Source organism: Larimichthys crocea, chromosome XIII (assembly GCF_000972845.2).
Source record: "Larimichthys crocea isolate SSNF chromosome XIII, L_crocea_2.0, whole genome shotgun sequence".
Lineage (NCBI taxonomy): Eukaryota > Metazoa > Chordata > Actinopteri > Sciaenidae > Larimichthys > Larimichthys crocea.
Window position 1 is genome coordinate 26,160,043 of NC_040023.1, and position 25,061 is coordinate 26,185,103.

General features: G+C 40.9%; 1 protein-coding gene across 4 annotated transcripts; it reads left to right on the forward strand.

Annotated features, from left to right (window-relative positions):
* The first annotated feature begins 1,447 nt into the window (after positions 1 to 1,447).
* fbxl4 (F-box and leucine-rich repeat protein 4) lies at positions 1,448 to 18,874 on the forward strand. Of its 4 annotated transcripts, none has more exons than XM_027286927.1 (9): positions 1,448 to 1,538; positions 3,027 to 3,643; positions 6,686 to 7,013; positions 8,744 to 8,988; positions 9,187 to 9,400; positions 11,765 to 11,836; positions 13,219 to 13,343; positions 13,778 to 13,965; positions 14,918 to 18,874. In XM_027286927.1, the coding sequence occupies exons 2-9, from the start codon at positions 3,147 to 3,149 to the stop codon at positions 15,079 to 15,081; spliced, it is 1,833 nt and encodes a 610-aa protein (XP_027142728.1). In that variant the 5' UTR covers positions 1,448 to 1,538; positions 3,027 to 3,146; the 3' UTR covers positions 15,082 to 18,874. The 4 variants fall into 4 exon arrangements, with proteins under 4 accessions (XP_027142728.1, XP_027142727.1, XP_027142730.1 ...); XM_027286926.1 differs by having other exon boundaries at positions 1,485 to 1,639; XM_027286929.1 differs by lacking the exon at positions 1,448 to 1,538 and adding an exon at positions 1,646 to 1,897.
* The last annotated feature ends 6,187 nt before the right edge of the window (positions 18,875 to 25,061 follow it).

Consider the following 25,061-nt stretch of genomic DNA (forward strand, 5'->3'; position numbering starts at 1 on the left):
ACACTGCCAGTCCAGAACCAGACTCGGCTGTGGTTTCTACTCCATTGTGTCCTCTGACCACCACTGATGAACCTCCTGCCCACACTGCCAGTCCAGAACCAGACTTGGCTGTGGTTTCTACTGCACCATGTCCTCTGACCACTACTGACGAGCCTCCTGCCCACACTGCCAGTCTAGAACCAGACTCGGCTGTGGTTTCTACTCCATTGTGTCCTCTGACCAACTCTGATGAACCTCCTGCAATCTCATCAGTGCAGGAAGAGTTGACCATCACGGGGCAGCTAGTGAAGGTCGATGAATCCTTCAACACCACGACAGGTAGGAATCATTATTCATGCTGACTTGTGCCTGAGCCATCAGGTCCATTTACTCTGTGTTTAAATGTTACTTTTGCTGTGATTAGTTCAGGTGACTGACTGACCTCTTTTGCTTTTTCAGTAGTCAACAAGACAAAGAAAAGTCGATTTTTGAATTGGATTAAAAAATACATCTGCTGCTGTTTCGTGGATGAAGACGACACAGAGACGGGGCGAAACTCCTCTCTGTGAAAATTTTGTGTAGTGCTCGTTGTTGTATTTGTTCAATTCACTTGATGTAAATAAAAAAATTAAAAAAAAAACATTCAGAAAAACATGATTAGTCTCTCTGTGTTAATAATACTGCCCATACCGTATGGCTTGATTCTTCAAGTTTATCTAGGGGTGTGTTTGAAAATGAGCACTACTAATTTGGGTGATAGTCAAATATTTCCCAAAACACATTGATATCAGCTATTATAAGTGACATTAAGACATTTTAGCAAGGTAAAATATCTGAGAAAGAGGCTTATCTAAAATAAACCAGAACAATATCTGCTGACACTGTGAAATGGTAATCTAGGGAGAAAAGTTCTGTAGTCACATGCATTGTATACTTGTGAATATTCATAGCAATAATACAGATTATAATGGTTGGGGTTTAACAAATTTAAATCTATGTGATCTATGTTAGAAGAAAAAAAGAGAGAAAGAGAGACAATTTCTATCTATCTATCTATCTATCTATCTATCTATCTATCTATCTATCTATCTATCTATCTATCTATCTATGCTTGCTTTAAATAATGCTGACCGGATGTTGATAATATGTTATCCGGAAATGAGTGCTGCTTTTAATGTTCCAACGTAACTCCGTTAATTATCAACTTTTTATAATCCACATACTCCATAAGGCAATATGAACCAAACTGTCAAAATAAAGATGACACAGTTTCTTTTCTTCCGTAATCTTTTAAACATTAAGCGACATTTGGGGTTTTCTTGAACAAGCAGTTCAACAAAAAGAATAAATAGCTGTTCTTCAGAATATTTCGCTTTTATTCTCTACTAATGACACAACATTTTGCAGAAATTAACATTGTCTTTTAAACATACCGTCCACAACTTTAAAACCATACAAAGCCTGGGTATTCCCTGCACTGTTTACAGATTACAGAGTTGGCAACATCGTCCCCTTAATGAGTGAATGAAATGTCCGACTGTACAGGAAGGCACCACAAGGTAAAAGCAGGAACGGTGTTTGGTGTTGAAATATCCTGAAAGGAAGAAGAGGACTGTTGATCATTGCTCTTCATGAATGGATATATCGATCTACGCATACCGTAAATTTAAACTGTGTCCTGTTTTGTTTGACTGCTTCATTATTCAAAGCTAGCTACGGAAGCTAACAGCTCTGCTCTGACAGCTCAGCTTGTCTCTGGGCTAGCTAGCTTACGGTGGCTATGTAACACCAACAACATAAGCTCGCCTCTTCCGGCTAGTGTTGGACAGCTACCTCACTGATACTCATTTTAGTGGTCTTACTAAACCGAGGCTTTCATGAAGCGTCGGTTACTTCGCTTAACGTTAACTACGTGGACGTGAGTGTGACGTGAAACTGGAAATGCTTTTAAAGTTAGCCATGTTTTGGTCAGTGTAGCTGCATTAGCACAGCGACAAACTCGGCTAACGTTCATTCTTAACTGTAACGTTATTATCATTTATCATTAGCACCTATAAAGCGACATTATTACTGTTACCGACATGTACATGTACGGCTACATGTCTTTTGTGTGTGTGCGACATTAGAACTTGTTTCATGTCAGTGATTGTGAAATGATTCATACTAAATCTTTGCATACACTAACAGCTTTGATGTCATTTATCCAGTATGTGACAGTCAGTCCTGTTTTGAAGGGACTGATCCTTGGATCACAGGCTGCACCTGTCAGGCTTGGTGTGTAACTTAAAGCTCCACGGCTGAAACTAAACTTCAGTTAAACGAAGTCATGCTAGAAACCTACATAACAGGGTTGTTGTCAGATCCCAGACCATGATTCCAGGTCCTGCAGGTTTTTGTCCCCGTCAGTCCTGAGTGTCCACATCAGCCACTCATTGTGTGTGTGTGTGTGTGTTCCAGACACCAGGTGTGAAGTAGCTGTCAAACCCTGCAGGATACCTGCCTTTTGAGAAAGTACACGCTCCAGCTTTTTGATGCTTTGGGGTGTTTACGTGCATTTTGGCTTTTCCAGTTTCTCCTGATAAGTGTGCTCTCATATTCCGCTAAGTATACTTCCCTTCCTGCATGCTGTTATCATGAGAACTGCTTGTTAATAAAAATGGGTATTTTTCCGTCATGTGCAAGCAGTGGTACTGGGCTACCTGTTTCTGATAAGGTAGCTGTGGCAACTTGGAGATAGGCAGTGTCTACTGCTTGGTGTTTGCTAAGTAAGACCCTCTTATTGCAGGATGTCATGTTCTTGTCAGTAAGCTTTAAAAGCACCTCCAGCCACACCTCCCATCAGTAAACTTTGCCCTGTCCTCTGAAAGTAGGATCTGTCGATTTTCATGCAATAAGATCAGGTTGACACACCTTCCTTCCCTTACACCTTGTTAAATAGACAGGTATTTGCATTCATAATTTTATATGAGGACCAGGGGTTGTACTCTGTGGTGCTTCAGACTTGCTGTTCTCACTTGTGTATGTGTTTGTCTCTGCCTAACCTACAGGTCATGCATGCAGCTGGGCCTCTAGCCTGCACGTTGTACACCCCCAGCCCCTGAGGCAGTGTGCTTCCAGTAGGTGGAGGCTCTTCCTCCCAATAGCCTCCGTTTCTCCCCACTGCCCCCATGTTAACCCTCTTGAGCATGTTTTACTATATCTGTCTGCGGCGACGCTCCAGGAGTGGGACTCGAGGCGAGGCTCTGACCAGTCGGAGAGCCGTGGAGTCTGGCCAGCGGGCTGTGTTGCCAGTCAGTGTGGAAGTTGAGCAGTATGCCAAAGAGGTTTTGGACTTCAGCTCCCACTATGGCAGTGAGAATAGCATGTCCTACACCATGTGGAACCTGGCCGGTGTACCTAATGTTTACCCCAGCTCAGGAGACTTCACTCAGACTGCTGTATTCAGAGCTTATGGGACGTGGTGGGAACAATGTGCCAGTGCTCCACCGCCTTTCCGCCGCACCCCTAAAGGTTTCCACAGCCAGGATTATATTGAACTGGGCTTTGAGGAACCGGTCTACCCTACAGCAGTGGAAGTGCTTGAGACTTATTACCCTGGAGCCATCGTCCAGATTCTGGCCTGCTCTTACAACCCTTTCTCCCAGAACCCACCTACTGATGTCAGGTAAAGACAGTCCTCTGTACTGAAACCCAGCACTGGTCATTCTTACTGCTCTACACTGCTCTCACAATTTTGAAGTAGAAGTCAGTTTTTGGAATGAGCCCAGGAGACATTACAGGCATTATTTGAATTACTCCATGTTTATTACTTGCATTATGCTCTTAAAAATTGATGCCTGGCTTTTGTATTCTTTATCAAATTGGCTCTGTCCTTTTATTCTTTTCCTTTGTTTGTAAAACATGTCATTAAAAAATGCTCTATGAATAATGTTTATGACTACTTTAGGAAATTGTTTCATCTTCCATTGTGTCCAAGCAGAGCGCTTTCTGTAATCTAACAATGAAACCAAGTTTTAATGGTAATAGTCTAGCGAAGTAAAATGATGTAGACAAAACTAACAGAAAATTAAAGGTAGTAAAATACAGGGCAGAGTGGGCAATCATCATTCAATATAAGGACATGAAGGAGCACCGTTTTATTACCATCATCTTTATCAACGGTCTCTTGAAACATCACAGCTTCACCGGTTCACTTGAGTTGGTAAAAGGTTTTTCTTCTCTTTAATCAAACAAAGGAGAGCCACACAGATGAAAAGCTATTAATACTTGGATGGTGATCATCATTCAGTGTGAGAGTAGTGTTTGATTAATAAATGGACTGATGTGAATTTGCCTTCTGATGACCCTGGAAGGTGCTGAGGAAAAAGTACGAGGAAGGTGTTCAGAAGGTAGCTACTTTGATGGAACTAACCTGAGCAAATCAGAAGTAAGCAGGGCCAACTTTTATTACTTTGGCAGAGCCGCTCTCCGTAACAAGCCGAGAGCTACATATTCATGAACACACTGAACACACAAATGACACTGTGAGCCAAATCCCAGTTTGTCCCAATTTGTAATTTGTGCAATAATCCCTCATCAATGTATTCCACAGAGGATAAAAGGTTCAGTGACTAAAATATTGGATTTTTTTGGAAAATTATTTATATTTTAATACATTTCTGGACATGTACTAAATTAATTGTCAGTAAACTCATATAGCAGTTATATAATTATAATGAACTTCAGTTTCTTGTGCTTTTACTACCCCAATTCCAAAAAAGCCTTTTGACCTATATTCAGTTGAATGCTGTGCAAAGACACAACATGTAATGTTTAAAGGATCATGTTTACCACTGTGATACAGTTTGAAAGTGAATTTCTTTCCCATTCTTGCTTGATATACTGAATGAAGACAGTCCCTCAACTGTCTGGGGTCTGCATTCTCGTATTTTTCGCTTTATAATGCAACCACAGATTCTCAGTGGGGAACAAGTCTGCACTGATGACAGACCCGTCTAATACCTGCACACTTTTATTACAAAGCCTTTTGCTGAATGCAGAATGTGGCTTGGCATTTTCTTGCCAAAATAAGCATGACGTCATCTGGATGGAAGCGTGTACCTGTTTAGCATTAACTCAAGTTAACAATGCCATGGACACTAATTGTGTGTTGAGAAACATTGTTCTTAAACTGTTGGACTATTTGCCCCTGCATTGCTTGTGATAAACTGAACAAGGATGCTCCCTTTATACCCAATCATGACACTGTCTGACATCTGTTACCATTTAACCTCTTTACTTTGCAATGATGCAAACAGATGTTTTTATCATTTTTACATTTCACAGGCTTTTGTTGCCCCATCACAACATTTTTGGAATGTGTTACAGCCATCAAATTCAGAATTGTCTGTATAATGAGAAAAAACATGAAGTTTATCAGTTTGAACATTAAATATCTGCGTGCTTAATTAAATGTAGATCAAGAACTTTAGCAGTCTGCATATGGGGCACTGAATAGAAGGTCATCATGCTACAAAGAAATCAATTTTCAAATGCCATCTGGTGTGATCTGGTGTAGGATTAGTTTCTACAATAAAAGTTGTTGAAACATATCTCTTTGTTATACCAGTACACAGTACCAGAAAACTATAGATTTGCACCTAGTGTCAACATGGGACCTTTACCTGTTGAAAAAAATATAAAAAAAGGATAATAATAATAATAATAATAATAATAATAATAATAATAATAATAAAAACCCTACTTTATAATCACACCTTAATCAGAGTATAACTCATATCATCTGTATATCAGCAGTGTGGACAGCAGGGTGGGGCTATCCCTGCCCACCAATTGTCCTTCATAAGTCTTTGCTGGGTTTTTTTTTTTTGCCAAACCAGCAGTCTGTGAAGTTGTGAATGAGGCATGGTCTCCAACACCAAGGCTTTTTTCCACAGAGGTCATTGTGCATTGGATTCAGTGCATGAAGCGCACAAAACAAGCTTAGAAACACTGAGCCAGCAGCTGAAGATGTGAGACAAAAGTCAGAGTACTCAATCCTGATGAATAATGAATGTGGTCAGGTGTTATAAAGGCAGAAAATCAGAGCTTCAAATGAACCTTTTTCCTCAGTGTTCCATAACTTTTCAACTTTAAACTGCCCTAGACTAAACCTTGTCCAGAATTTAAGTTCTGAATGCTAAATTGAAGTCTGATGATAGCAGATGAGTTCTGATACTTGGAACTTGGCTGACCTCTGGTCTGCTGCAGCAAGCTTGATGGGAAACAAAAAATAAAAAATAGCACAAAGATGCAACAAAAAGTAACAGCCATTTATATTCACAGTAGGACTGTAAATAAAACATTAATTCATATTTTTTGAGGCGAGAAAGTTACTATTTAGATTCCCAGTATGCGCTCGGTTTATCCAAATAATGCCTCTTTGACAATTTACTTTTTTTTATGATAAGTTACCTGTCACACGGTATCTTTGAGTCCCAGCTGGTATTTTTATTCCCTCCAGGACAACAGGACATCCTTAATTTTGAGTGCTGCATATAAAAGCTCTATAGTGCCACTGTTGAGTTATATAAATGAGTGCACAGGTTCAGTGGATACTGTTCAGAATTGTAGGTAGACTGGAGCCCAAAAATCAAGGAAAATAAAAAAGTGTGGTCTATGTTGTGGCTTTACAGTGGAACTCTCCCAAACATTTTCTTCTGTCCAGGTGGGAGGTGCTGTGGTCAGGGGAGCCCACCAAGATGCTGACACCCCAGGCACGCCAGTTTTCCCCAACCATCAAGCATATCAACTTCCCCACCAACCTGCTGCGTCTGGAGGTCAACAGCTCTCTGCTGGACTACTACACCGAGCTGGACGCCGTCATCCTGCGCGGGGTAAAAGAGAGGCCCATGCTGGCCCTCTATAAGATGCCTGTGATCGACATTAGTGACCTGAGTGACAGCGAGGAGGAGCTGTCTGATGTGGGAGGTCCATTCAGAGACAGCAAGCATCAGAGGACAGGCAATGGCTACTTTGACAAACTGCCATATGAGGTGATTACAGACCTTAATGATGTGTACACTGAGTCACTCAGGCCTGGGTCAAAGAGTAGATAGACTGCAGGACAACAAGAGTCATTTTTTGTTGTTCAGAAGTGATAGTGTCACTCTTTTTGGGGTTAGGATTTTTCTGAACATTAGGTTGAGGTGTCCTACAATTCTATCAGCACCCACATTAGTACTGCTGGGTGCCATTAAAAGTGGAAACTGTGGAGTTTCCTTGTAAGCAAATCAAAGTTAGGTTTACATTAAGTGTTGCTCACCAAAATACTCCTTGAACTCTAACAGACATGCGTTTGCTTTTTTTCCCCCCATAAAACATTTGTGTGTGTTTTTAAATTTTAGATTATTTACTAATTTGCAGTCCTCTTCTTCACTGCCCAGCATTTCTCAGCTCATTACTGCCACCTGTAGATCAGTGCCAGTGCTGCTGGAGGACAAAAACTCAACAGGGTACCTTTAAGTCAGTGCCAGTAAATCTCAAAGCAGGTGTCTGGGTGTTTTTTGGATTTAAGCATGAAAAGAAGCAACTTGAATTAAACAAAATGTTACTTTAGAAGCATAAATCTGACTGACTGCGTTTATTTTTTAGAAAGCTCACAGAGTTTTCAGTTTTTTTGCTGCACTGTAGGCCCAATTTAACAATTATTTCCAACTATCTATGAATCTGTTGATTGCTTTCGCCATCTTTTAATCTATATAATGTTATTATGTAGTGAAAAATCCCTACAAAAAAATTTATATTTGGCTTTAAATGTCCAAAAATCCAAACACATCTAGAGGAAAGCAGAAATTCCTCCAATTTAAGAAGCAGGAACCAGAGAGTGCATATTTTTTTTATCAGTCAAGGAGTCCATTGACTCCTTTGTTTCAGGACTAGCCTGCCATAGAAAAATCGAACAAAACGATTTACCTCAATTTGTCCCCTAAAAATAATGTATATTATTTACATTCTCAGAATCACTTGTATAAATCGACTGCTGATGATGATCATAACTTACCCCTAAGGTCAGTAGCACCAGTTAACCCTAAAATCATCAAGTTTGCCCCTGGGTGTGCTCTGTATTTCCCAATATTCCACACAAACACATGAACATTGTAGCTTGGACCCATTGTGACACTTGATCTCGCATGCTCTCGCGGACATAGTCATTTTCATGCCACGCAGACGTATCAAGTTGTCTGAGGCGAGCTTCAAAACACCGGCAGTACTCTTGATTTTCCTTCTCTTATCTGCTCTCCAAACCGCTGCCATTAACAGCAGTCTTCACAACCGCCGTGTGTTTGTTTCAGAAACACAATATAGCTATTATCTGTCAGCTGATACCCGCCTGAACACCGTGTATTGTTAATTCACTGCAATACACACTCACACGGGCACAGTCATTCTTTCTCTTTGAGAGGCACACGAACGCCGTGCAAAACAAGCCAGCTCACCTCGCCACTGATCCTGCTATCAGTGCTTTGTGTCCCAGATAACCACTATTTAGATCTGCCTGACAGAGGGGACGCAATTAACATTCTCTACTCTACTCTGTTATTCTCTGTTGTCTTCTAGTTTCTACTACTCTTTAAGGTTCCATACGCTTTGCTTCCTGCTACATTCCCCTACCAGATCTAACAGTTTTGTTTTGTCTTTCTTCTTTTTGCTGCCTTTCCCACTCTCCTTCTCTCTTCTTTTCTCCTCTCCTCTCTTAACCCCGCTCCCCATCTTCCATCCACAGCTCATCCAGCTGATACTGAGCCACCTGACCCTGCCAGACCTCAGCCGTCTGGCCCAGAGCTGTAAACTGCTGCACCAGCACTGCTGCGACCCGCTGCAGTACACCCAGCTGAGTCTGCAGCCCTACTGGGGCCGGCTGAGTGACGCCTCTCTCGGACACCTGCAGAGCCGCTGCACCCTCCTCCAGAGGCTCAACCTGTCCTGGACCGGCAACCGCGGGGCTCTCACCCTGACTGGCTTCAGCAGGTCAGACTGTCAGCTAGTCTTGAGTGCCGGAAAACAAAGAGATGACCTTGGGGAACTAGCAAACACTCACAAGCACATTTGTTTGTTTTGAGGGAGGGAAACTTTTTCAGTAATTCACAACAGGAAAATGGAGATCATGTTAAAGGGTGATCTACTTCACCTCATGTGTTCCCCTCTCTCTCGTCTATTCCTCCTCAGCTTCATGAAGGCCTGTGGTCTCAGCCTTGTCTGCCTGGAGCTGTCGTGCTGCCACTTCCTGAATGAGGCCTGCATGGAGGTCGTCTCTCAGACTTGTCCGGGGCTGCAGGAGCTCAACCTGTCCTCCTGCGACCGCCTCAACTCGCAGGCCTTCACACACATCTCCAAACTAACACGCCTCCGCAGGCTGGTGCTCTACCGGACCAAGATAGAGGTACACACGGTCAACAGTGTATCTGGGAAACCACATATAAAATGACATTTTCACCTGCACAGTTACATCTGTCCTGTCCAAACACAGGAGATAGACTGTTGCTTGATTAATGATATGTTTGTATCCTAAATGGTTGGCCTTGAGGTTTGTAATATTGGAATATGCAGGTTGCTTAGTTACCTTGTAGACCTGCAAGGTCAATTGGTCAATTGCCAGTGTTAATAAATCTAGAGAGAGATCACATTAGGAATTAATTTTCAAGGTCTGTAAGATTTTAAAAACTTAACCCTACTTCATTGAAAGATTTCCTCTAGTCATTGCCTTGTTAAAATATAATAGCAGGTAACATTTAGAGGGAAAGGTTCAGGGAATTCTATATATTTCTTGGGGAAGTTTGTGATTTTGGGAACAGGTCAGTTTTCTGTGATGAAGCAAACACTTCAAATTCTGCATTTTCTGAGCATTTGTAGGATGTTTGCTCATAAATGCAGCTGCCATACGTTTTTCCTGAGTAAACTAGTCTTTAAAACTGTGTCAGCTGGTTAAGAGACATTGTTTGTTTGTTTGTTTGTTTTGCAAGGGTCAGTTAAAATATTTTAAATCTTGAATTTAATTCAATGTATGTGTTAATGTGTGACTTTGTTGCTGCTTTCATTCAGTTTACTCTTTACTCTATTTCTATCTTCTGACACAACTATGATGTGAGCTGGTCAAGAACACGAGTAACCGAAACCATCACAAGTCACTACTAAAGATCAGATGCTGGGCTAATTAGCAGTCAGATGGATAAATCACATCTGTATGCTAATAACAAGGCACAAAAAAGACTTTGGTGAATGTTCACATTACCAGCAGTGAAATGCTTTGACGTCTGAGCGTTTTAGCTTTGCAGCAGAAACAAAGCCATTTTATGGTCAGTCTTCCTTCCCTGCTGGATGCTTCACTTTTTTACCATCACGGTTCAGTTTTATTTTTCCGCAGTGAAATAATTTCCTCTCTCAAATGCAGACGTTTTGCAGAGCAAATTTATTTAGTGTTGGTAGAAGAGACGATTGAGTCTTTATCAGTAACTGTTTGGAACAAAACAAATATACTTTGGCTGTGTCTGCTAGGTAGCTAGATATGCATACAGTCAAATACAATACACCCTCCAGACGATGCGAGACTTGGTGTTTTAGCTGGTGACCCTTTTACAGCCAAGTTATGCCTACTCATAACCCCATCACCAGTTTCATACTGTAGATCTATGAGCTGTGAGTAGTCCAACCAAACAGTGGTGTCCCTGTTTTTGGTGTCTCTAGCATTTCACAGAAAAAACAAAGATTGAATCAAAGTCTTTACATGCTGAATATCTTCATCAGTACGACAAATGAATGTAAAGGTTTCACTTCAGTCTAGTAAAACTTTCAGAAGCTTGGCCATGAGATAAGACTTTCATGTAGGGTGTATCACACTCTGTCTCTTTTAAGATGAACCGAGTCAACTCAGATCCCAGGGGGCCTAAAAGACACACACTGCTTCAGGTTCAGGCCTGTCTGTCGTGTAAAATCGCTGTCTTGTGTTTTGGTGTTGCTCCTCAGTGTTTCTTCAGTGTTTGTCATGTTTCAGAGCGCCGTTGTGGGCAGGAGGCAGTGTAGAGTTTCTGCGGTGGAGCCAGGCAGCATGCTGCAGGTTGTTTATACCCAGGCAGACAGAGCGAGCTGTGTGTCTGTTTGAGGCCCTGACATCTCAGCTGTCATTACCCTGTCACTGCTCTAATTAAATGGCTAGCTTGCCGGAGAGAGGTGTTTATAAAGATGCCAGCGACAGACTCGAGCCCGCACGCACGCACACTTGCACACTCGCACAAAAGGCTTTCACTTTCATGTCTCACACTTTTCTCCTGCCACTGAGGTACATGTGTTGGCAGTTGCAGTGTTGAATTCCCATATCTCTATCCAAGCTGCAGTGCCACTGGAGAGGCGTCTGTCCTCACTGCGCTCGACTCTGTGAGGAGACGTAAAAACTATCTGTTGTGCCATATTAAATTCTCTTAAATACAATAAGTGTTACACGAGTGTGCCAGGCAGCAGACAGGAAATCACTTAGGTGGAACTTTGGGTGACGTGACTGAACGTGTTGCTGTTATTTAAACGTATATCGTTATTTTAATGTACACCTTTTAGATTTACAGATAAGATGCCTGGGGTTAGGTTGGTGTTGAACATGTGGCTCACACGCAACAGTTATTTAAGTGAAGTTTCCTTTTTTCTCTGTCTTATCGCCGTGTTTTCCTCATTGATTTTTTTTTTCTTTTTGTTATGTCCTGAGACATATATAATGAGGCAACTCTGCATCTTTGTCTTCCTGTTGTTGTCTCTGCAGCAAACAGCTATTCTGAGCATCCTGACTTTCTGCATAGAGCTGAGACACCTCAACCTCGGGAGCTGTGTGAGGGTGAGAATGCACACACACACACACACACACACAAACACACACACACGCACAGAAGGAGAAGTCCAAATAAAGCACAGTCTGTTAAACACACAACCTTCCATGTGTCCTTGTTGAATAGCAGCTTGTCCAAAAGATGGCAGAGACATCCGTAGCAGTAATTGAGCTGCTAACAATAAACTGTTTGGGTGTAAAGCAAACGAAGCCAGCGATAATGAACTGAACAACATTTAGGTGAATACTTTATTGTTCATCCTTGGCTGGAAATTTTATCTTGAGCCTCATTTCACAACACTGTTAAAACATTAGTGGATGATACACACATATGTAAAAAGGTCTCCTTGTGATAGTGGCGTGGTAGATTCAATGCCTCTCTTTTTAAAAAATCATTCCAAAAGTCCAAAAGAAAGGACAACTCACTGTACACATATTTTCCTCATTTGCTGAGTGATTTTCACTCACCTGTCCTCTGTCTGACTGAGTGACTCAGTAACTCACCCACCCACCTTGTCACCAGCCAAGTTTCCATCCAGTTGATGGATAGTTGATGCAAATTACGAGGCAGCAAGTCAGACTACGTGAAAGGAACCTCAACATTTCAGTGCAGTTTCCTCTTGTGCTCTTTCTTAAAGCATAAGTGTCATCATCGATAACGAAGATATGCAACACCCGGCAATGGAAATACATAATGACAGCTCTTTCAGCCAAAAGTTTTAATATCCGTCCACTGCTAACTCAGAAAAATGTTCTGCTTGCTGTCATTTCTATGGCTGAAGTCCCTGCACCGTCTGTGTGGCTGTTAAATTGCATTTCTTTGCTTTCATCTTGGGATGAAAGGATGAAATATGGGCAACATTACCTGACACCAAAGAACAATAACAGCTTCGCAAACACAAATCAGTTCTTGAAAGACTATTTCATTTATTCTGGTGAAGGTGTTCTCTGTTAGTGCTTTGTTCTCTCTTGAGGAAGTCAGGTTATGTCCCTCAAACCAGCCGATACAGCTAATCAGCTTTTTATTATCGCTACTTTTCAGATTTTTGCTCAAAATGCACAAGATAATTTGAGGGAAATGGCTACCGACTCACTCATTACTTCTCCCAGCATCATATTCTCAGTCCTGTATGACCTCCTAGAGGCAAATTATTGAATTCTGTGGCTGCCTGCCACAGAGGAAAAGCATTTAATGGTATCTACACAAGCTGAAGCAAAGACCACAGAATCACTGCCTCTTGGTAACGTTTCTTATGACAGTCACACAGCCTTAGTAACCATTTAAAATCACATCCTCTGAATCAACTGGACTATTTAAGGAGGCTGCTGTAGAGATGCATATTCTGAAGATCCATTTGTTAGATGTTAACTGCTGCCTGTGCCTCCTGCAGATTGAGGACTATGACGTTGTAGCCAGCATGCTGGCCGCTCGCTGCCGCTCACTCTGCTCACTGGACCTGTGGCGCTGCAGAAACCTGACTGATCGAGGCCTGGCCGAGCTCGTCTCTGGCTGCAGGTTGGTAACACCAGCGTGTTCAGCGCTGTAAAAAATGTCTTCTACTTGTCCTCACTGAGGAGAATGAACAGGATTGATTTTTCCATTTCTCTTTGTCTGTGCTGGGACAGCAATGTCCTCTTTCTTTGTGCTTTAAAGCAATCTAGCAGATGAAATGTCTCACTACACAATGGAAATATAGTGTAGACACCCGTAAAGGCTTACCTCCTGTTTGTTAAACTTCTATCACATGAGAGCTATCAGTTTTTAAAAGGCAACACATAATAATTAAGCCTTGTTTATTTAGAATGCAGTCAGCACGTCCTGGACATAAACTCCTCAGTCCTGTAGCTGTCGCCCACAGTGACAAATCAGATGTGTTTTTCATTGAATGTGAAATAAATTTATGGACTGAGTCACCCCATTACTCTCCTGCGTGGTCTGTGCTTGCTCAGGATGCTGGAGGAGTTGGACCTGGGCTGGTGTCCCACACTGCAGAGCAGCACCGGGTGTTTCCAGCACCTCGCCCGCAGCCTTCCCCGCTTACGCAAACTGTTCCTCACCGCCAACCGCACCGTCTGCGACTCAGACATCGAGGAGCTGGCGGCCAGCTGCCTGTCGCTGCAGCACCTCGACATACTGGGTAAGCTGTTACCTCACACATGTGGACGTCCCTTCACAAACATTTGTCATTTATTAGTCATTTATGGTCATGAGCTATTTTATTTCGATGTTTTTCACATACATTATTCGTGTGTGGGATGTGGTCTGACGAATCAAAGCCACACAAATATCAAAACATTGTTCTCTTGTTCCATCATCATAGAGCATGGAAATATTTTTTGTATAGTCCATTTAATTTGTACATGTTCTTGAAAAAACATTTCCATGGAAGTTTCAGACAGTATGACGGTTTTCTTTTTCATTATGATGACCTGTGATGCTGTTGGTACATGTTGATCATCACTCATTCATATCGCTCGCTGATTATTCGGCCATGAAACGTGGCAGTTTATGTATATATATTTCTCTGTATTTCTTCTTTTTTTTTTTTGCATGGTCATAGTTGAATCATCACTTTGCATTAAGTTAACTGCAAACCCGAATAATCTGCTTAATATTTGTATGAATAAAATCTTGCTCGCTTGGCAAAGTTGCAACAGCACCACACAGCAGAGACTTTTGTGCACAAACACTTCTGGTTGAAGTTGCATAAGGTGATGGGCTCAGCAGCACAGTGGCATGACAAGTGTTAGTCTGGCTGGCTATGCTGATGTGTCAGTTTTGTGGCTATTACTGTAGTTGGGCAGGTCTGTATGCTGGAAGGTAAAGCATGTGGTTAAAGTGCTAAACTTAAAGCATGTTATTTGGGTCTGGACTCTATTGTATGTATTTATTGTAAATCTACAGTATATAGCAAGTGACACATTGGAATTAATATTGAATTCACTCAGAAATGTGCAGATGCAGTTTATTTTTTTCAGATTTGGTCATAGCTGTAATAAATTGCTCTATTTCTCTGTTCATCTAGTGTATTTTGTGCAGCACATCTTCTACATTGTCTTCTCATTCCTGCTGACTTGTCTAATTGACAGGTACACGGCTGGTGAGTGCTGCCTCGCTGAAGAAACTCCTCCAGTCTTGTCCGCAACTTCTCCTCCTGGACGTCTCTTTCTGCTCACAGATAGACATGCGGGTCGTCCAGGAGCTCTCAGGCTCCTTCCCCAACGTGGCCATCAAGAAGAGCTTCACTCAGTGACCCCAGGTGTCGTCTCATTTCATCATCCACAGTCCGGAGGACGGGAAGTGATTGCCAGCAGACACTGCCTCAAAGTGAATAAGAGTCAGGTCAGATGCTGCAGGAGCTTTCTGACCTGCCCACATCTCTCTTAGACAAGACCTTCTTTTCAGCGGTCAGTAAATAAAGCATTTGCACTGGATGACGAGGTTCTTTGGATTAACTGACCGAACACAAACAACTACAGACTCCTTGTCACAGGATTATAGAACGTGAGACTTCAGTTGTTATTTTGTTTTTTGTTTTTTTGACACTTGAAATCAGGGTTGTTGCAGTAAAGCTGCTACATCTTCCCCGAATATGAATCACCACTTATGTATTGCCAAGCAACACAAGGCTCGGAAATATGCCTTGGTACTGCATAAAACACAAAACAAAGCAACATTTGTGAGCAGTCCTCCCTTGAACATCTTGTTGGGACAACATGGAGGGACAAAACAAGTGTGAAAAACTGTGAGAAGAACAACATTAAGATTCGTTAGGCAGAGACTCATAGTGGCTCTTGGTCAGTGCCTTTTCAGAATGTGCAGCAATCATGGACGGTTTTAGCGCCAGAGGGTCATTCTGAAGGCATCTGTCAACATGCAGCCAGCTTGATTTAACTCTAATAAATCATTCTCGATCCTGTTGGGTTGGAAGGTAATAGGAGCTCTAAAGGTGAAAAAAAAATAAGGTTGAGCGCAGCCTTATATCAAAGTGTCAAGTCAAACCTTAATGCAAGTATGCACAAGCTAATTTGTGTTGCTGAATCATACAAGAGGATCTCATGTTGAAAAGAAGCGCATCATCAATTGCCCCACACCTGAGATTCACTGACAACATGTTTTCATCCAAAAACAAATGTGAGAACTTGTGAAAAAAACAGACGGGAACAACGTTTGTTTTAATTTACACGTGGGGGAAAAAAAACACCCAAAGTATCAAATCAACACACAGACAGACAGCCCAAAACCCGAAGATATACAATTATTGATGATATAAGTCCAAGAAAAACTGCAAATCCTCACAGCGGAGAACCTGAAACCAGTGACTTTTTTTTTTTTTTTGGCATTTTGCTCAGAAGAAAATGACTGAAACAGTTTGCAAAGTTTGCGATTCATGTTCTGCCAGTAAACTAATCATTTCAGGTCCAACCAGACAGATGTGATGCAGCAAGTCAAGTATAACACAGAGAAGTCTCCAACATGGTGAAATATGTTCCTGTTAATGTTTCACCACATTCAAATGGATATGATGATATGTTAATTAATCTGTAATAGAGGTTGTGGTAGGTGCCTTCTTAATTCAACATATGATACAAGTCCTATGTAAAGCTGAACTTGAGACTTGGATTAGATCTGTAGAGGAAAACACCAGATCTAAAGTGCCTGATTCAGGTCCATTTCTGTTTAAAGCTGCCCTCTAAATTAAACAAGGTGTCATAGTCGTTGATAATTATTTTGTGTTTTCATCAGTCTGTGTACTTTTATGGGAATAGTGGGTGACTTTTGACTCCAAAGCTAAATTGTAAAGGCGAGGATCGTTTGTTAAAATGACATCATGTAAATACTCTCTGTGACCTCAGTATTTGTGCTGTAACTCAGGGGTTTTTAATATTTCATCTGGTTTTAATTTTTTTTTATTTTGCTCTAGAAACCAGCACATCTTTAAAGACACCTTTTGAGGTTACCTGCCGTCAGTGACAAAACACATGACACAAATGATCAGTCAGCACTGATGTAACTGAAACAAAGACACAATTATTAATATTATTGGCTGTGGAATGTTGCAGCAATTGTATTGTGAAAAAATATATTGCTGTTTCTTGATTATTTAAATTTTGTAATATATGAAGCCACAGTTGCAGTGTGGCAGAAGTGCTAGAAAAGCATTTCTTTTTGTTTTTTGAAAAAACTTGAAGTTTTCGTTCAAGCACATGCTACTAGTCAATATTTGTGCCTTATACTCCTGTTTGAATGTGGTGTGACGTCCGTGTGGTATAGATTGTAGTGAAGTGCTTTGCTTTTTTGCCCAACCAAAGTAATACGCAGAAACCTGGTCTGTAACCCCACACCTGTATTTGACCAGTTTATATGCCATTTACTGTATATCAGCCATGGAAATTAATATGCAAAATAATAATTTATATTTATTTGTTAATAATTATTACAATTAGTTCCCTGTGTGATTAAAAATGTTATTTAAATTCATTCATGTATACATAAACAACTACAGCGTTTTGTTTTCTTGCCCAGAATCAAATGAGAGGAATGATGATGATTTGATCTCACTGCATTAGAAAGCCTAGCTTAGCACAAAGACTTAAATTATTGCTTTAGCTTACCTTAGCACAAAGACTGAAAGTATATCTTTAGCTTAGCTTAGCATAAAGACTGAAAGTATATCTTTAGCTTAGCTTAGCACAAAGACTGAAAGTATATCTTTAGCTTAGCTTAGCAAAGACTGAAAGTATACCGTTAGCCTAGCTTAGCACAAAGGCTGAAAGTATATTGTTAGCCTAGCACAAAGACTTAAATTATTGCTTTGTCTCAAATTTCATATTTCCGGTACACTTTGCATGTATTACACTGTGTATACTATGTACTTCCTGGTGTAGTGTGCTAATTTCGGCAGGTTGGCAGGCCTCAATTCAAGTTTGGCCTTGTGCACATTGGAAATAATGATTGCAATATTTTACCACTTTTTATTCACCGAAGAGGAACGTTGGAGGCAACATATAAAACATATTTAGTTGTATATTGCTGTATTCATTGCAACCACTTTAAATGCAGCAGCTTCATGGGTACTCACAGTACATGTGCATTTTGCCATAATTGACACTTATGTGAAAAGCAGAAGTATGCGAATAGAGGCATAATTGAGCCTAGCTTAGCACAGACTGAAAGTATATCTTTAGATCTTTAGCCTAGCTTAGCACAAATAGAGTTCATGAACTTGTGTTTTTCTAAAATCCTGACTACAGTCTTTATGCTAGCAGTTTCCCTGCTGCTCCCTGTCTTTGTGCTAAGCTAGGTTAAATCGATCTTTGTGCCGGATGCCCTGAATTCAAATAGATATCATCCCTCTCATCAAATTCTGGGTTTGATGTTAAACACCCAAATGTTGGACTGTCTTTGTATTCGCTGTTTTTTACTGTATGTTGAAATAGATATATTTTGAGTTTGTTTCCAGTCTGAGTTGTGTTTTAAACAGAATGGGTGTGGAAAACAGCAGCCCTCCCATTCAGATGATGCAAATATTACTTCAGTGAGTGGAAATCAGATGGCTGAGGCTGACAGCAGCCTTATTCTAGCTGGTTGACTGGAAGCCAAGAAGTGCATACATCATATTCGCCTAGCCCATCCCCAATCCAGGCTGTATCTATCTATATTTTGAGATAATTACTTCTGCAATGAAAACAGTGACAATGTATAGTGTGTACAGCATCTATCAGTGATAGCATTTATGTGTTAAGACAGACTATTTAAGAATGAACACCATGGTGAAGCAGTTTGGTTCCAATATTTGTGTTGTCTTAGCTTCCTGCCATGAGTGAGCGAGCTGGCCCTGCTTTTTCTGTAATGAATATGCATTCTCTCTTCTCCCGGTCTGGATGTGTGATCAACCTTTGTGCCATTGGTAGGACATGCAGAGATGCTCCCTGCGTTGCAGTGTGAACGCCACTGTTGTGTGAAAAGACTGTGCCTCTGTCATGATGAAACTGGGTGCTTCACTTTCACCAGATTTTAAATAAACGGAAGGCTGATAACAACGGGCTCTGCGTCTGTGTGGCTCTGTTTAATTCTTACAGCTCCTGGAAACATGGAAACTATAGGAAACGTGATTGTACAACAAAGTGTGCGAATTAAGTTGCTAATATTCCATTTGTCCCTTAATCTTCAGTGAGCATCACACCATCACTGACAAAACAAATGAAAACTGTGTTACTGTATCATGCTGAGGCTTCTTAAGTAGAGTCGTGTGAGTGTGATTGGTGGAAAAGCAGGGTCGTCTACTGAATCCACAACAACTAGCGAAGCCATTAGTCAGGATGACTGACTGGATAGTTGTGGCGGAATGATCCTTTTTGCCTTAACCCTCTGCCATTTTACAGTCTATTAATACCACAGAGAGAAGTGACATTAGCTTGTCTTCTTAACGGCCTTTTAATGAATTGTTTATGCCTGGTTTAATGATGTATATTGTGGCCCTGTAATGTGCCCTAATGACGGAGAACGAGGCGGCCTCGGCTGAAGTATTAATTTGGACTGCCTCCCCAATGATTATTCCTCAGCCAACAACACCACTGCTGCCGCCTCTGCTGCTCTGCGTGTGAGTGCGGATACAAGCGTGATTCATGGAGGCTTTCCGCTCTGTGCTACGGCTTGATTTCTCGCTGTCACGCTCCTCTATGAGGCTGATATATCCAGGGGGGGATCCACAGCAATTAGTTCAGCTTTTTATTTGTCTTTCAAGAGCTTACAGACATTGCTTGATGAATCTGCAAGGTGGATATATGGATGGTGATGTTGTTCCTGAATAATAAATCCACCATTTAAAATGTAAACACGGGAAGGGTTAGGATGCTGGCACAAGGTTGCCCCGTGCCGCTTCTCTTTTTCCTTTCTCTTCCCCTCTTATCTACAAACCACATGAGTGACACCAGAACATACCTTGACAAATATGGCAGCACACCACCGGTGCAGTAATAGTCTTCTCTTCAGTGAGACACATGTCTGCAGAGTGCTGTGGTCGGCCTCCTCTGAGCCCCTCCTCAGGCTGGGACTCGACAGGCCTCAGACCTGCCTGAGGGAGGCCTTGCCGTGATACCCATCATTATGTGGCTTGGTGTTCCTTCTCTAGTTTCTCGGCTTAGACTCTAATAATGAAGACATCCCTGTCAGTCGTCGCACTGCTGTGTCTAAAGCTTATTATTTTTGTTTTGTTTTTAAGGATGTTGAGAATGTCAGCGCTGAGTCCTTCAGATCTATCTAAATACTTTAATCCATGGGAAGCTTTTTGGAAACAGCGGAGATGCGATGTTTCTTTTAGCCAAGTCTAAATCCACGAGGATAACAGTTTTCATTTGTACACTTTGTCTTGAACAAATACAAATAAGTGACACCACAGTTGCGACAATTCATAACACTGATTTGATGCTAGTGCTGCAGGAATAGAGCTTGTGTGTTTGTCAAAATTAAGACTGGGTGTCTAAAACCTGTTGTTTTCTGTCACGATGAGTTGTTGCTTCTCCTTCTGCTTCAAGGTTCTTGTCTTTCTTGAAAGCAAAGAATAGATACTGCAGAGAGTTTGCTCTAGTCTTGAGGTCCAACCTTTCGGACTTGTGACCCTTGAAAATGTAGGAACATCTACTTGTGATCCCTCGTTAGAGGTTATGGCCTCGTGTGGATGTGAGCTATGGGGAGTTCATTGTTTCATTTGAAGGATTTTTTAGGAGCCTGAAGAGGTGAAAGTATCCCAGCAAAAAAAAGAAAGAAAAAAAAAAGATTAAGGCTTCTCTTTTTTATCCATTTAATCATTTTGTGACCCTACAGCTTTATCTTGAGGTGACTCGACCTCCAGGTTGGGAACACCATTCTTTTCTTGTTATGTGCCATAAAGCAGCGCAGCAGATTTCTCACCTCTGTCTCTGCACCACAGACCGTTTAAAAGGACTTCAGAGATACAAGTCTGCCCATCTGAATTATTGAAAAGAGTGTACACAACAGAAGAGAACAAAAATGGAGTAAAGACAGGATATGTGAGAGGGTCTGAGCATGTTGAAGCTAACCTGAAGAGTCTTGAGAATTTCATTTCATCTTTAAATCAGTTATTTGTTTTCTACTTTAAGCTCCCACATGCACATACTGTATGTGTGTGTGTTGTTTTAGTAAGGTTAATAAGATGACAAATGTTTCATGTTTTTCTAAAATGCATAATCTGCTGGTAATTTTTTTATTTTTAGTTTGGAAAAACAATCCTTAGCAGGTCTCATTTCAACTGTAGGATCAGTGCCGATGTTAGAATAACCTTAACTCAAGGTCCACTTACTGTCTTTTTCTGAGCTTTTGAACGCGTCTTACTGATTTGTCTTGAACTGCCTCAACGGTTTTTGTCATTGGCTCAAACTGAGTCAATTGAGTCAATCCAAAAATCTACCGGCCCTTGAATTAGGGTTACTTTTTATGCATTAACGTACCATGAAACCATCATGTTTTGAGTTCCATATACATTTATACTAGACCAGAAAAAATTGACATATTGATTTGAGCTGATTATTTTTGATAACTTCAATGCCTGTTGTCCATCTAAAGCTTCCTGTCCTGTCAGCAGCCTTTGACGGAAACCATTTAGAGGCTCATGGGCATTCTCAAAGAGGATCTGGCACAGAAGCCGTGCACGATGGCCTCGCTGAGAGATGAGCATGTTTCACAAACAGGCCGAGCAATTATAGCCTGAATAATTATGCGCTGAAGGGGAGACACGATTCGCCCCACTGATCAGCAAAGTTCATGTGAAGTTATAATTAAACAATAACTCGTTTACAAATGAACGCACACACGCATTTGTGTACTTAAGTGTGCAAAGTGTAATTAGCTGCGATGCATCTGAGTGAGATTGAAGAACAACAATGTCAAATGGTGGAATTATGTTCAGCTCGTGAGCTTGTATCACTGTTATCTGTGTGCTGGGGGGAGGTGGAGGGCAAAGAGAGAGAGACAGACTGAATAAGTGATTGATACAGAAGGCTGATTCATCTTCACACGATTCAGAGATGGACATGATGTCTGACGGGGAAACTTTTTACAGATTAGATTGAGATCTCTGGGGGGTAAATAAAGCTGGTCATAAAAACATTCATTTTCAAAATTAATTAGACGAGAGGAAATCATATTAAAACATGATTTTACACACAATGTCAAATCACACTGTGTGATCTGAGTAGGATTACGTATTAATGTTGTTCCTTCAAACAGACTGAGAGACATATCTGCCTGCATTATATTCGTCAGTTTTTCCAACAAGTTTCGTGAATCTGCTCGTTGCAGATAAAATGCGTTTTACTGTGCTGAGTCAGCATTGCTCACTTGACACCAGTATGTCCCACTTCATTACCTATTGCTGGGGGCTCTGGCCTTTTCTGTGTGCTGGAAAAATGTTGGTGATCAGCAGCGTTTAAAAAGAAACACACAGGTTGACTCACAGAGAGGCCTTTTTTTTTTTTTTATGCAGACTAGATGGAGAGAGGAGAAGGAAAGAGCATCCCGATCACCTGATAAAAATGTGTGTAAAAGACACTTCAGACAGTTTGAGCTGATACCCTGCAGGATGTTGCCAGCTTGCCTGAACAGGCTTTACACGCTGAGATGTCCTTTCACATTCAGCATTTGATTTTCACAGGAGCACCAAATCTGCAAGGCTGAGACGTGGAGTTCGGGTGGGTTAGTGTGATTACTTGCTGCAGGACTCTTGCCACAGCTCTCTTTTTTTAAGAGTCTATGGCTGCAACGAACAAATATTTTTGTCAATGATTAATCAGAATTGAATTGTTGAGTCTATTTAAAATGTCAGGTGTTAAACGGCAGTTTCTTTTTTATTCAAGTATCCCCGTTTGTGAGATATTGAGCCGGCGATCACAACACCAGGACGCTGAACTGAAGCAGTTGAACGCAATTCAGCCTTCATTCTTTTTATTATTTATGCAGTGACATGTCAAATGTCTTTCATGAAAAGGTCTGTCGCTTGTTTGCCTGATCAATGGTCCAAAACCATGAAGATATTTAGTTTACAGACGTGTCAAACTGACAAAACTTACACAACTTGGAAAACTTTTTTTAATAGATGGACTTAACCCTTTAATGGTCTTCAAGTCTGACTTGTGTAACCTTGTTGAGAAATTAACTGTCATTAATGAAATCTTGTCGAGCCATCACTTACATACCCAGGTCCATGTGTTGCTGTTAGAACCTTTCACGTGGCTTCAGGAAATTAGCAGCATGTTCATAGGTAATTCATTTCAGAGGGTTTTCTGAACAGAATGATAAAAATAAATACCTCCCAGAAATTCTGTAGTAAAAAAACATTATCAGCTGAAATGTTAATATTGTTTACCAAAACTAAATATTGCAATGGAAGAGTTTTCTAATGATGAGCTGTTGTCAATATGATCAAATCTAAACTTACATGATATGATTGTGATTGTATCAGCCTGATTTTTCTCAATTTAATTTTTTTCTAATAAAGTAATCATTGGGTAACTGGTAACAGTGAGTCAAAGTCAGGTTTAAGCACATGAAAAACGGACGCATGAGCAACTTCTTATTGACTTTTTCTTGTTTGTGCGTCCATTTGCTCTTTCTTGTGTCATGTCATATTCATCTTTAATAAACACTCTCATTATTATACTATATGTAAAATGGATCATTTCTCAGGTTTTACACTTTGCTCTCATCCATAAAAAGAGACACGTGTCACTAAAACTCTTTTATTCCTTTACTTAAACAAAGAAAAATGCATCCAGATTTTTGAAAGTGCAGTTTTATGGTAAACGGAGGAACTCAGAAATGAAATGCACTATATTATTTCATTATGTCAGAACTTGACATCTGTCTGTCTGTCTGTCAACTAATGTATTTTTTTATTCATTGTCTCGGCACAAGTTGAGTCAAGAAAAACATGGACATGAATGTTTTTTCCTCTATAATATTTCCATATAAATTGGACTGTGCCTGTTTTAAGTACGAGCAACGAGTGTACCTGTGATGTCCACTGACCTTTCTCAGAAACTGACTAATCTTGTCATTAAGGCCTCATCTATCTTTCTCACACCTATTATGTAATTACTGAATCTCCACCTAATTATCATGAATATAAATTCTGACTTATTTTAGACCCTCACAGACAATAACAGACTGAACAGCTTGGACTCACCCTCCGCTCATGCTTGATGGCGCTAGATGGCGCTAGAGCACCGACAATCCTGTCCTCTGTGTTTTCACCACATCACAGCGCCACAACACAGGAGTTTTTTTTTTTCTTCTTCTTCTTCTTCTTCCTGGGAGCCTAATGGGAAATTTCAAGTCACCTAAATAAAAAGGAAGGTGTAATTAACGCGACGCGCTATTAATTGCATCTGCTAGAGAGCGGATGAAGGGCACGAGGGCGCACTTTTGTGATTACTGGGCTTCAACAAAAGTCTGAGAGAGAGAGAGAGAGAGAGAGAGAGAGAGAGAGAGAGCTTTATTTCAGGGTGTCAGCTCGTGCCAGCCCTCCAAACGCAGGTCAGACGTGGACTGACGGTGATGATGATGAAGACGCAGAGAGGTTTTTATTTCCCGCCTTTAGCAAAAAGAAAGAAAGAAAGAAAAGAAAAAAACAGCGCGTGGAAAATAAAAAGACAGTCAGTAACACCTACGGCGTCTCAGAGGGATCATATCGACTGCGCTTATTATCCCATATAGAAGTAAATGAAGCAAACTGCCTGTGATGAAAAATACAATCAGGCCCAGTGACTACTGACTGAAAACTCACTTTAGAATAAGAAACCACAAGCTGGGAATTATGGGAATATTGTGGTACAATTGTAACAAGGGGAAGACGTCACTGTGTCATCATTTTATCCAATGATCAATAAATAACAGAGAGAAGTGCAGGCATGTTTGAATAATCACATGCAAAGCTGCTCTGTTTATTCTCTTAATTCTGTGGATGAATCAAATTAAAGCTCTGCTTTTCTATTGTTTATGATCAATGCATCCGCGTCATCAATTAGCCAATCGTCTATTGATTCCCAATCGATCCCACCCCTATGCTGAGGCGTGTAAATCTCATTGTCAGGCTCATCTTTTCACACTGCTGCAGACATCACAGCAGACTGGTGGCTTGTCGGCTGCAATGGAGGAAGAATCTTGCTGTAATTAATATTTTGAATTAATATTTTATTTTCCTTTCTTGTAGCTAAG